Here is a 13,355-nt window from a genome sequence, read left to right as displayed (position 1 = left end):
ATGGAGTATAATTTTCCAAGAAATCCGAAGCTAGAAGTTAGAAACGTTTCATCACTCATAAATGTCCTCAATTTGATTTAATATACATATTGCAGTCCTAACATGAAAGTAAATAGTACTCCGTATTTTACTAGTACAAAGTAAAAAGTAAAATAATTTTATTCTTATTATAAAAAAAGTTTAAAAAAATGAATAAATTATGACTGGAAACATCACCCGTTTAAATCGGTGTGGTTGTTCTGAAGCCCATGACCCATCATTCTATAGTTTCTCTCTCATCAACTATTAGCAAACAGTGAATCCCACACCTTTTAAGCTCTTCCTCTCTCTACAGTTCCTCTCTCATCAACTACTACTATTAGTTTACAGTGAATTCCACACCTTTTAAGCTCCCCATGCTTCAACATATCCTCACTACACCTCCACACGAACTCCACTGAAAATATCTCATAACAATTCCTCTCAATTTTTGTTACACTTACCGTTTATAACCCTCACTGCTAGCGCATAATTGTCCCGAATTTTGCCCTATTCCGCTTGTTTCCCGGTGGTATTTTGCTGTGAGATGAGAGATCTGGCTGTCATGAATTAAGGCGCCTGAACCAATGGATTCTCCCGAGGTTTTGATCAAAGGGTGTAACGACGTCGGCGGTGCCGATCCCGCGCCGGGGAACATGAATTCCGACGCCGGGAGAGGTAATTCCTGATGTATTATTCACGGTTTTGATTTTGCGTTGCTCGTGTTTCTCGGCTTTCTGAATTTGCTTTTTTCGCTTTGGTAGCGGTGGATGCTGAGAGAGCGTTGTACACAGAGCTGTGGAAGGCGTGTGCGGGGCCGCTGGTGACGGTGCCGCGCGAAAATGAACTTGTATTCTACTTCCCACAGGGGCACATCGAACAGGTTTTCTCCCTTTTCTTCTGTTTTCATTTTTTAGGGGGAAATTGACTGGTATCTAGGGCTTTAGTTGATCTAATTAACTCATGATTTTAGTTTATTTAGTTTATTTTGAGATTTATCACATTCACATGTGAAATTTAGTTATTTTCCGGCGGTTTTGGAACTGAAATTTTTGTCTGGTTGAAACATCTCTCAGGGGTGTTTGAATAAGGGTTTCCTTTTTTTTTATCTTAAACATTTGTTAGTTTTTCCTAACTGGGAAGGTAATCAGGTATTTATTTAGCTCTCTGCTTATTGTTTGTGGATTCATGTTTGTAGGTGGAGGCATCGACAAATCAGAGCTCGGACCAGCAGATGCCAGTGTACAATCTTCCTCCGAAGATCCTTTGCCGAGTGGTTAATGTCCTTTTGAAGGTACTCCGTAGTTAGTATTCGTGAATACTTATAAATTGAGCTATTGGAATTTCGGGTTCGTATACAATATGTTTAAAGGTTTTCTGACCGGGATCATGTGCTTTTCTGGTGATTAGGCTGAAGCGGATACTGATGAAGTGTTTGCTCAGATTACCTTGATGCCTGAAGCAAATGTAAGTTTATCTGTGTTGCATAATCTACATTTTATGAATTTCCGTATTTTGTTATAATTTACTTGGGTTATTTTGTAGTAGTAATTAATTTTCTGATGCAGCAAGATGAAAATGCAGAGAGGAAAGAACCACCTCCTTCTTCTCCACCACATCTCCGTGTCTATTCTTTTTGTAAAACTCTTACTGCATCAGATACTAGCACTCATGGTGGATTCTCGGTCCTCAGACGGCATGCTGATGAATGTTTGCCACCACTGGTTAGGATGAATCCTCCTGAACTATATGAAATTATTATATGTTGCGGCTCATTTTTAATGTTAATAATAAGGTTTTGTCTCCTATGATAGGACATGTCACGGCAACCTCCAACCCAGGAGTTAGTGGCCAAAGATTTGCATGGACAAGAGTGGCGATTCAGGCACATATTTCGTGGTACATAAATTTGCAACAAAACTAAGTTCACAGTTTAAAACCAGATATAGAACTGAATGCAACCATATGCTATAAGTTCACAGATATAATTTTCATTTTGAAATGTAAAATTCTCACTTGTGGGGGGCAATAGCACTAATTTTAGTTGTGGAATGCCAGGTCAACCACGCAGGCACCTTCTTCAGAGTGGTTGGAGTGTCTTTGTTAGTTCTAAGAGGCTGGTTGCTGGGGATGCCTTCATATTTTTGAGGTGTGATGCTGCTCTAGATATTGATCTATGATGTTTATTCATAATATCACTAATGAGTAACAAACTTGCAGAGGTGAGAATGGAGAACTGCGTGCTGGAGTGAGGCGTGCCATGAGACAACAGGGTAATGTTCCATCATCTGTCATATCTAGCCACAGCATGCATCTTGGTGTCCTTGCAACAGCTTGGCATGCTATTCAGACCAATACCATGTTCACTGTTTATTACAAGCCCAGGTACGTTACATAATTTATGATCAAACTGTCTATCTTGTGTCTTGGTGAATTCCCCCATTCACGTTTCTGCTGATTTGTTAGAGTAAAGCATTTGAGTGTTACTCTGTAGAAGCAGCCGAGTGTTTATGATTTCTGTCTTGTTTTCCTTTTTGTAGAGAGATTATTTATCTCGTCACCTTTGTTGAGTGTTGATTAAACGTAGATTTCTTGTGCGTGTGATCAGTAAGGATGCTAATTCAATGTCCTTACAATGTCTTTTATCTGCTACAGGACTAGCCCAGCTGAATTTATTGTTCCTTATAATCAATACATGGAGTCCATTAAACAAAATTATTCAATAGGAATGCGATTCAAAATGAGATTTGAAGGTGAAGAAGCTCCAGAACAGAGGTAGGGGAGCATGTTAGCATTTGTGACATTGACAAGAATTCATTGAACTTGAGTGAAAATTTTATTCTGATGTTGATTACGTAGGTTTACTGGAACTATTGTTGGTTCTGAGGATGCAGATCCAAATAGATGGAAAGATTCTAAATGGAGATGCCTTAAGGTATATGATTGGTCCTCTAATAACGACTAGGATTCAAGACTAGCTATCACATTATTAATTTTTTACCCTATCATTTTGGTAAGTTTATTGCATTTTTCTTTGTTAAGGTGCGGTGGGACGAAACTTCAGCAATTGTTCGACCTGAGAGAGTTTCACCCTGGAAAATAGAACACACACTTTCTCCTCCTGTATTAAATCCGGTTCCAGTGCCCAGACCTAAAAGGCCTCGATCAAGTGTCCTACCCTCATCGTCTGAAACCTCTGTGCTTACTAGGGAAGGTCGGTTTTTCTGTTCTCTCTGCATGAGAAACTTCTGTGAGAGCTATATTTTGTGATTTATCAGCTGTTGAGTGGATATCTTAATCATCTGTTGTGCAATACAGGTCCTACAAAGATGACTGCTGACCCTGCACCTGCTAACCATGGGTTCCCAAGGGTCTTGCAAGGTCAAGAATCATCGACCTTGAGAAGCCCTTTCTCTGAGAGCATTGAATTGGACTCCCCTGAAAAGTCGTATTTGTGGAAGCCAACATTAGAGGAAGAGAAGATTGATGTTTCTGCTTCAAGAAGATATGGAGCAGATAACTGGTCACCTTTAGGGCGCCCAGAGTCGTCATTTACAGATCTGTTATCAGGATTTGGCTCAAAAACTAATGCACACCGTGATTTCAGTATGCCTATTGGCAATCAATCAAATCCTAAGCGACAGACACAGGAGTGCGATGCAAAGTTTAGCTTAATGGGGAATATTTGGTCGATAATGCCTTCTGGTCTCTCATTTAATCCAATGGATTCTAGTACAAAGAATCATGTTCAAGGAACTGACACTTCTTTTCTTGCTCGTGGAGATAGTAGACATGGAGCCTTTAGAGACTTTTCCATGATTAATGATCTTAGAGGTGACAATCAAGGAGCAAACTGGTCTATGCCCCCTCCTGTTTCAACATACCTTCAAATGAGAACTTCTCAGCCTAGAGAGTTGATGCCGAAGCCTGTATTTGCAGAGAAACAAGATACCATGAAGCAAAAGGAAGGGAACTGCAAGCTCTTTGGTATTCCCCTCATAAGTAAATCTGCACCTTCAGAACCAGAAATCTCAAATAGAAATGTGCTAAACTCACCTGGTTTTACTCCAAACTCTGGACATTCTCATCAATTCCCTGCATTTGAATTGGATCAAAAGTCTGATCAATCAAAGGGATTGAAAGCAGGAGATCATGGAGTTGCTGCTGGCGAGCAAGAGAATCAATTCCCGTCCTTCCCTCCTTCAGGAACAGAGAGAGAAACCAAAGGTCATTCTGGTTCATCCAGGAGTTGCACCAAGGTTTTCATCTGAAACTTGATATTTCTTTTTGCATGAATGTTTTATATTCACTTCTCCTTTTCTGAGAGTCTCATGATTTCAGGTTCAAAAGCAAGGGTCCGCCCTTGGTAGGTCTGTGGATCTGGCCAAATTTAACAATTATGATGAATTGATATCTGAATTGGATGATCTCTTCGAATTTGGGGGCGAACTCAAGGCTAGGAACAAGAATTGGCTAGTTGTGTACACTGATGACGAGGATGACATGATGCTTGTTGGAGATGATCCTTGGGGGTAAGATATTACCTGGAACAGGTCATAGATTTAATTTTTTAAGTTTGTCTTGAGAATGCTGATTTCATTGAATTTCATTTAATATATTGTTGTATGTTCATATCATCTGCTCTCTGGTTGAAAACAGGGAGTTTTGTTGCATAGTCCGCAAGCTCTTAATCCTTACAAAAGAGGAAATGCTACGTATGAACCCAGGGACCTTACACTCAAAGGGGGAGGACACTTCATCTTTCGCAGACGGTGTAGATGCTAATGTCCAGAGTTTTCCATCATTGAGCCCAGATGACTATTAGTTATGCTCTATCCTGGTAATGTTTTTGTCCTCTACAGGAACTTCCTTTTCAAATTACCGCCTTTTCTAGCATGTCAGTCCTTTTGTGCGCATGTGTTCTTGAACATGAAAGCATATGTGTACTCCTATGATTCTATTTTTCTTCCCTTTACTTAAGTTGATTTTTTTCCCCTTGTTTATGCGGGTGAGTTGGTAATTGGAGGCGATGCTTCAACGTATCTTTGTTGTCTATTGATGATTGATTTCTCAATCACCACTAATAATGCTCTCTTACAGGTGTGTTGAATCATGGTGTGACTGTATATTCCATCTGACCGTTGAATCCTGGGAAAAGTTGAATGGTGAGATGTGAGTGGAGTCCCTTCAGCATGACGACCAGATGCTCTTATATATAGATACACCTAAGAAATTTCAATTTTGGATCCCTTGGTACATAATGTGTTTGACATTATATTAGATTGGTATGTGCCACCAGATGTTCAACCTCTGTAAATAGGCGCCAGTCGAAAAATCTGCAGCATGGATGTAATGCAGAAGAATAGTTAAGGGTTTGTTCCTGCAGAATTGGTGGTTTAATGTGTAGGGGTATATAGTGTGTTGCCGGCATTACTATAAATCTGGTTGGCCTACGAGGTGAGTACATATTATATCTGCACTCATGTACAGCTAAATAGTTTGTGATCTGGTTTTAATCTGCACAATGTTAAATTTATTTCAAGAATTGGTCAGCTGTTTTAATCTTACCCAATCATACTTTACTTAAATGCCCCTGAGTGTCTTTTAAGTTAGTCATGTTGATGAGTAAATCAATTTTAGCAATTTAGAAATAAAGGTGTTTGATTATTTTATGGCTTCGTATGAATGAATTGAGTAGATTGGAAAGTGAATGAAATATGTGATACAACGGCAATTGTAGAAGTAAAATATTGGAAGGCATTAAGATTTGTTATTTTTAATTATATTTTCCGTAGAGACAGTTTTGGCAATTGTCGTTTTTATTTTTAAAGAAAAAGTTGTGTCTACAAGTTAAATATGCGTATAAGAGTGAAATTAGATGCAAACAGAGGTTGATCAGAAAACAATACCCTTATTTTTTAAATCTTAATAGTTATACAACATCTACTTAATTTTTAAGCTTATGGAGTATTATTTAATTTGATAAAAGTAAATTACTACGGTACATTTAATTATTTGATCGTTTGATGCTGTTGACTTCTTTATTTATAGTTCTGTATCTTCTATGAATGGGTACTTCAAATTTGTTAGGATTATAATTATAATGTTTTTGGCCTTCGGCAATTAGTTATCATATGCTTAAGCGAGAATTGGTAATTCGCTATCAAGATTTTATAATTATTTTTTATATTTAGATGTTTCGTTGTTGTTAACATTTTTCCTACCCTCTTTTTTTCTGAAATATCAAAAAGTATTCTTGCTAATTTACAAATGTTTTATAGTATTGTTTTTCTTCTGCTAAACAAATCCATTCTAATTGTAAACAACCCTAGACCTTAATTTCTATTTATATTATTTTACTTAATTTGTAGTGGTTTATAAGTATCATATGTATTTAAAGATACAACTACAATTGACTTATACGTAGGACCACCTTACCGATTTAGGGGGAGACCGAAAATTATGAAGAATTAGGCACATCGGAATATGTATATTTAGCTATTAATTAGCCAACCAAACCTACTAATGAAAAATTTTCTTTTCTTCGTTTAATAATGATATTTATAAAATGTTAATGCGTCTTTGTCTCACGTACACTACATTAATGACATAACAATTTGGGGCTTCATATTTATTTTTCTAGCTAGCTGTCTTGTACACATATTTTTAATATTAGTACAATTTATTAAGCTAGAAGTCGACTATGATAATAAAAATCGTTTTTATATATTTTGAACGACAAAATGGAGTACATAATTTTTCCAGGAAATCCAAAGTTAGAAGTTAGAATCATCACTCAATAAATGCCATAAATTTAATTTAATTTAATTTAATTCAATTCAATTCATTTCATTTGCAGTCTATTATTAAAGTAACTAATCTTACTAGTTTTTGACTAACTAATAAAAAGTAGTATATAAAAAATGAAATAATTTTATTCTTAATTTTTTTTTGATTTAATACCGAATCCGCAGAATCCGACTAGTCCTGCGTTGAAAAGTTTAAAAAATGAATAAACTAAGGCCATCCGCAATGGGGCGGACGATGGCACGCCCGATGGCGCGCATCGTCCGCCCCATTGCGGGTGCGTGACATAGGCCGCGGACGATCGTCGCACCCTATACTAAGGGTGCGGATCGTCCGCGCCATCGTCCGCCCCATTGCGGCCTACGCGGACGATGGCCGTGGACTATACACCATCGTCCGGCCACTGTGGGCAACGCGGACGATGGCACGCAGTTTCGTTTTTTTATAAATAGAGTTCATTTGTAATTTCATTTCACGATTTCACTTTTGAAACTTATTACATTTACATAATTACTACGAAATGGATCCAAGTCCCAATAGTCCTATGTTTAGCGGAGAGGGGCGTTGGTCGGGTACAGAACCCGGCGAATATCGTTCGTTCGACGCCGACACCCAGTACGATCCCGATTTCAGTACGGAATCGTACGGGTTGTCTGACATGGAGCCGTCTCCAAACCGACCAAGCGCTCCCTCCCGCCGTGACGCCGCAGCGGCCGATCCCGAACTCGCCGCAACCGCATCCCGGAAATTGCGATGAGTACGCCCCCGGCCGTACGAACTACACCGACGCCGAAACCCTTATTTTGGCCCGGTGTTCGGTAGATATATCGGAAGACCCGATTTTCGCGAACAACCAGAGGCAGGGCGCGTACTGGGAGCGCATCGCCGGCCTCTACAATGAGGCCAAGCCGCCGACCGCGTACAAGCGCAAACGTGAGCAACTCCGCAAGCACTGGGATCAAGTGAAGAAGCAAGTGAACTTGTACGCGGCGGAGTTCGAGAAGTTCACGCGGGCACAGGGGAGCGGCGAGAGCTTGAGTGACGTGCGCGCTAAAGCGCTGTTGTCGTACCGGTCGATGTACGGCGACTTCAAGCACGAGGCCATCTGGACGTTCTTGAGGGACAAGCAGAAGTTCCAAGGTGGAATTCTGCACACTGGTTTGCCGAAGAGGATGAAGACCACCGAAGCTAATGATTACACGAGCAGCGGCAGCGACAATCACCCGGTTGACCTCAACCAGACGTACGTGGATGAAGGGAGTTCCGGCACACCGGTGTCCTCCCGGCGTCAAGGCTGCAAAGGCCAAGGGGAAGGCGGCCGCGACCGCTGCAAACCCATCTTCGTTTCCGAAAACACTCCCTACCCAGACGGCCACCGCGTTTGAGTAGTTGGCAACATCGTCGATGGCGAGTACGTTATTACAGACGCACAAGACCCTCAAGAAGTGTACCGACCCCGACGAAGCCGAATATCTCTGGGCATTAATCGATGAGCTGCGTCGAAAGTTTGGAATTGCACAGACTTAGTTTTTTTTTTTTTGTAAGTTGAATGGTGTAACTTTTTTTTATTAATGCGTCGCCATTTATTATTTAGAGGTTTTTTATTTATTCGTTACTTGTTATTTGAAAACATTTAAATTAATTAAAGAAAATAATAAAATGATGATGTGGCGCGCCATAGGACGCGCCTTAGGGCGCCCCACTACAGGTGGGGAGGTAAGAGGATAAAACTGATGACGTGGCGTGTCATAAGGCGCGCCTTAGAGCGCCCCACTGCTGATGCCTTAGAGCATCTCCAATAACCGGCGTCACCACCGCGACGCCGATTTTTCGCCGACGCCGGTTTGACGCCGAACCATTGGAACCGGCGTCGGCGAAATCGGCGTCAAAATCGGCATCGCCATGCCGATTCACGCGCTGACGCCGGTTCCGACGCCGATCCTCACGGGCGCCATTGTGCGTCCCGGATCGGCGCCAAACCGGCGTCGGATTTAAATTTTATTTTTTTTTATTTTTCGAAAACACTATATATACGCGCGTTGAACCTCATTTTCATTCGCACCACTTGTTTTAACGAGTATTCTCTCTACCTTACTTTCTGTTCAAGATCATTTTAAGAAATGAGTAATGCCGGTGGTAGTGGTGGGGATGCGGATGAGTACGAGTGTATGATGAACGAAGAGCTAGATGCCTATACGAGCCGTGAGGTTGATCGATGGATGCAGAGTTATATGCAGCCGGCGGCACCTCGAAGATGTACGTCTGTATTATCATGCACAACATGATCGTCGAAGATGAAGGTGTACAACTAACTGATTGGGCCACCGACGATAATGAACCAGGTCCAAGCCACGGCGTCACCACCGCCAACGTACGAGGTGGGGTACCGCACGATGAAGAAGCCCTCCTCCAAGCACATGCCGACATGCGTCAGACGGAGGCTCATATTCGACTGCAAAAGGATTTAGTTGAAGAGTTGTGGGCGCGGAGGATTGTAAGGCGTTAGTTTTTATGCAAATTTATGTAATTTTTTAAATGTAATTTTTTTCATTATTGTACTTTTTTTTTAAAATTAATGTACTTTTTAAATTTTAATATTATTATTCGAATTTTCCGTATTTGTCTCGTAAATTAAATTCCGTATGTTGATACGAGTGTAAATTAAATTATATAATTGTTATTAGTGATGTGGATAGGTAGTGTGAAGGCTATGTGAGGGCTATTTGATGTCCAGTTGATGTGGCAAGCTGATTTGGCAGGAGAATTGTAGTGCTGATGATGTGGCAGTGTGAAGGCTATTTGAAGGCTATTTGACGTCCTAACCTATTGGAGATGCTCAGGCTGGAAACTTGAAGGCTATTTGACGTCCTAACCTATTGGAGATGCTCATGCTGGAAACATAACCCGTTTAAATCGGTGTGGTTGTCCTGAAGCCCATGACCCATCATTCTACAGTTCCTCTCTCTACAGTTCCTCTCTCATCAACTACTACTATTAGTTTACAGTGAATTCCACACCTTTTAAGCTCCCCATGCTTCAACATATCCTCACTACACCTCCACACGAACTCCACTGAAAATATCTCATAACAATTCCTCTCAATTTTTGTTACACTTGCCGTTTATAACCCTCACTGCTAGCGCATAATTGTCCCGAATTTTGCCCTATTCCGCTTGTTTCCCGGTGGTATTTTGCTGTGAGATGAGAGATCTGGCTGTCATGAATTAAGGCGCCTGAACCAATGGATTCTCCCGAGGTTTTGATCAAAGGGTGTAACGACGTCGGCGGTGCCGATCCCGCGCCGGGGAACATGAATTCCGACGCCGGGAGAGGTAATTCCTGATGTATTATTCACGGTTTTGATTTTGCGTTGCTCGTGTTTCTCGGCTTTCTGAATTTGCTTTTTTCGCTTTGGTAGCGGTGGATGCTGAGAGAGCGTTGTACACAGAGCTATGGAAGGCGTGTGCGGGGCCGCTGGTGACGGTGCCGCGCGAAAATGAACTTGTTTTCTACTTCCCACAGGGGCACATCGAACAGGTTTTCTCCCTTTTCTTCTGTTTTCATTTTTTAGGGGGAAATTGACTGGTATCTAGGGCTTTAGTTGATCTAATTAACTCATGATTTAAGTTTATTTAGTTTATTTTGAGATTTATGACACTCACATGTGAAATTTAGTTATATTCCGGCGGTTTTGGAACTGAAATTTTTGTCTGGTTGAAACATCTCTCAGGGGTGTTTGAATAAGGGTTTCCTTTTTTTTTATCTTAAACATTTGTTAGTTTTTCCTAACTGGGAAGGTAATCAGGTATTTATTTAGCTCTCTGCTTATTGTTTGTGGATTCATGGTTGTAGGTGGAGGCATCGACAAATCAGAGCTCGGACCAGCAGATGCCAGTGTACAATCTTCCTCCCAAGATCCTTTGCCGAGTGGTTAATGTCCTTTTGAAGGTACTCCGTAGTTATTATTCGTGAATACTTATAAATTGAGCTATTGGAATTTCGGGTTCGTATACAATATGTTTAAAGGTTTTCTGACCGGGATAATGTGCTTTTCTGGTGATTAGGCTGAAGCGGATACTGATGAAGTGTTTGCTCAGATTACCTTGATGCCTGAAGCAAATGTAAGTTTTATCTGTGTTGCATAATGGGTTTTTTCTTTTTTTGTTCTAAAATAAAACTTAGATTCCGTGAGTGTACTGGACTTTTTTTTCTGTTCCGATTTTGGGAGAGACGCATGATCCTCATGCGTCTCTTTTTAATGAAACGCATGACGGAGATGCGTCTTTAAGGGAGACGCATAAGGGTCATGCGTCTTTTTAACGACGCACAACCATCATGCGTCTTAGGGAGAGACGCATCTCCCTCATGCGTCTCTTAACCCATATATATGAAACAATTCTTGGTTGTTTCTCTTTTATAGAAACATCCTTGAATGTTTTATGTTTCACTTTCGATGTAGGATAAAATCATTCTTGGTTGTTTCTCTTTTATAGAGACATCCTTGAATGTTTTATGTTTCACTTTCGATGTGGGACAAAATCATTCTTGATTGTTTCTCTTTTGTAGAGACATCCTTGAATATTTTATGTTTCACTTTCGATGTGGGACAAAACCATTCTTGGTTATTTTTCTTTTTTAGAGACATCTTTGAATATTTTATGTTTCACTTTTGATGTGGGACAAAATCTTTTTTGGAGAAATGCATCTTCTTTAATTTGTTGGCGTCCATCTTATAAGAATTCTAAAGTTAAGCATAGAGGAGTTCATTTGTGATTAAAAAATTATTGAAAATAGATTAATTCAAGAGAAATTAGTAATTTATTTTTGGCACCTTTATAAAAAAATCCCATAAAAATCAACTAATTTTTCGTCCTTGATTACAAATAAACTCACACCGCGTGCAATTGCTAAATTATTTTATTAAAAATCATCCAATATTTTTAATTAAAAAATATATTTGATGGTAAGAATTTTGAGGCTGTTAGAAAATAAAATAATATTCTATAAAATAAGAGTGTTGGATGTGATAAATGATGATCATAAGAAAGGCAAAAGTGTTGGATGTATCTATAAAACATAAAACAACCAAAGATGATTTTGTCCCACATCGAAAGTGAAACATAAAACATTCAATGATGTCTCTATAAAAGAGAAACAACTAAGAATGATTTTATCCCACATCGAAAATGAAACATAAAACATTCATGGATATCTCTATAAAAGAGAAATAACCAAGAATGATTTTATCCCACATCGAAAGTGAAACATAAAACATTCATCGATGTCTCTATAAAAGAGAAACAACCAAGAATGATTTTGTCCCACATCGACAGTGAAACATAAAACATTCAAGGATGTTTCTTTAAAAGAGAAACAACCAAGAATGGTTTCATATATATAGGTTAAGAGACGCAAGAGGGAGATGCGTCTCTACCTAAGACGCATGATGGTTGTGCGTCGTTAGAAAGACGCTTGAGGGTCATGCGTCTCTCCCAAAATCGGAACAAAAAAAAAGTCCAGTACACTCACGGAATCTAAGTTTTATTTTAGAACCAAAAAAGAAAAAACCTGTTGTATAATCTACATTTTATGAATTTCCGTATTTTATTATAATTTACTTGGGTTATTTTGTAGTAGTAATTAATTTTCTGTTGCAGCAAGATGAAAATGCAGAGAGGAAAGAACCACCTCCTCCTTCTCCACCACATCTCCGTGTCTATTCTTTTTGTAAAACTCTTACTGCATCAGATACTAGCACTCATGGTGGATTCTCGGTCCTCAGACGGCATGCTGATGAATGTTTGCCACCACTGGTTAGGATGAATCCTCCTGAACTATATGAAGTTATTATTATGTTGCGGCTCATTTTTAATGTTAATAATAAGGTTTTGTCTCCTATGATAGGACATGTTCACGGCAACCTCCAACCCAGGAGTTAGTGGCCAAAGATTTGCATGGACAAGAGTGGCGATTCAGGCACATATTTCGTGGTACATAAATTTGCAACAAAACTAAGTTCACAGTTTTAAAACCAGATATAGAACTGAATGCAAACCATATGCTATAAGTTCACAGATATAATTTTTTCATTTTGAAATGTAAAATGCTCACTTTGTGGGGGGCAATAGCACTAATTTTTAGTTGTGGAATGCCAGGTCAACCACGCAGGCACCTTCTTCAGAGTGGTTTGAGTGTCTTTGTTAGTTCTAAGAGGCTGGTTGCTGGGATGCCTTCATATTTTGAGGTGTGATGCTGCTCTAGATATTGATATATGGTGTTTATTCATTATATCACTAATGAGTAACAAACTTGCAGAGGTGAGAATGGAGAACTGCGTGCTGGAGTGAGGCGTGCCATGAGACAACAGGGTAATGTTCCATCATCTGTCATAATCTAGCCACAGCATGCATCTCGTATCCTTGCAACAGCTTGGCATGCTATTCAGACCAAACCATGTTCACTGTTATTACAAGCCCAGGTCCGTGACATGATTTTATGATCAAACTGTCTATCTTGTGTCTTGGTGAATT

At 39.7% G+C, this 13,355-nt stretch overlaps 1 protein-coding gene and 1 pseudogene across 1 annotated transcript; both read left to right on the top strand.

The window, feature by feature from the left end:
• The first annotated feature begins 277 nt into the window (after nucleotides 1–277).
• Nucleotides 278–5,606, top strand: LOC121791713 (auxin response factor 2B-like). Its single transcript, XM_042189571.1, has 15 exons — nucleotides 278–696; nucleotides 783–901; nucleotides 1,217–1,312; nucleotides 1,429–1,485; nucleotides 1,587–1,742; nucleotides 1,833–1,917; nucleotides 2,077–2,167; nucleotides 2,239–2,403; nucleotides 2,674–2,793; nucleotides 2,878–2,953; nucleotides 3,061–3,232; nucleotides 3,337–4,277; nucleotides 4,360–4,550; nucleotides 4,678–4,858; nucleotides 5,119–5,606. Exons 1-14 carry the CDS (start codon nucleotides 606–608, stop codon nucleotides 4,841–4,843), a joined length of 2,526 nt encoding a protein of 841 aa, XP_042045505.1. The 5' UTR covers nucleotides 278–605; the 3' UTR covers nucleotides 4,844–4,858; nucleotides 5,119–5,606.
• A 4,174-nt stretch (nucleotides 5,607–9,780) lies between these two features.
• LOC121791714 lies at nucleotides 9,781–13,303 on the top strand (annotated as a pseudogene).
• Nucleotides 13,304–13,355: the final 52 nt, after the last annotated feature.

The sequence above is a fragment of the Salvia splendens genome, unplaced genomic scaffold (genome assembly GCF_004379255.2).
Source record: "Salvia splendens isolate huo1 unplaced genomic scaffold, SspV2 ctg88, whole genome shotgun sequence".
Lineage (NCBI taxonomy): Eukaryota > Viridiplantae > Streptophyta > Magnoliopsida > Lamiales > Lamiaceae > Salvia > Salvia splendens.
Note: the sequence above shows the minus strand (reverse complement) of the source record. Positions and strands in the feature narration are given on the sequence as shown.

Coding starts and splice junctions, on each gene's coding strand:
- LOC121791713 (XM_042189571.1), top strand. CDS start 606: ATGGATTCTCCCGAGGTTTTGATCAAAGGGTGTAACGACGTCGGCGGT. Junction 2,954..3,060: donor CTAAATGGAGATGCCTTAAG/GTATATGATTGG, acceptor TTCTTTGTTAAG/GTGCGGTGGGACGAAACTTC. Junction 4,551..4,677: donor GTTGGAGATGATCCTTGGGG/GTAAGATATTAC, acceptor GGTTGAAAACAG/GGAGTTTTGTTGCATAGTCC.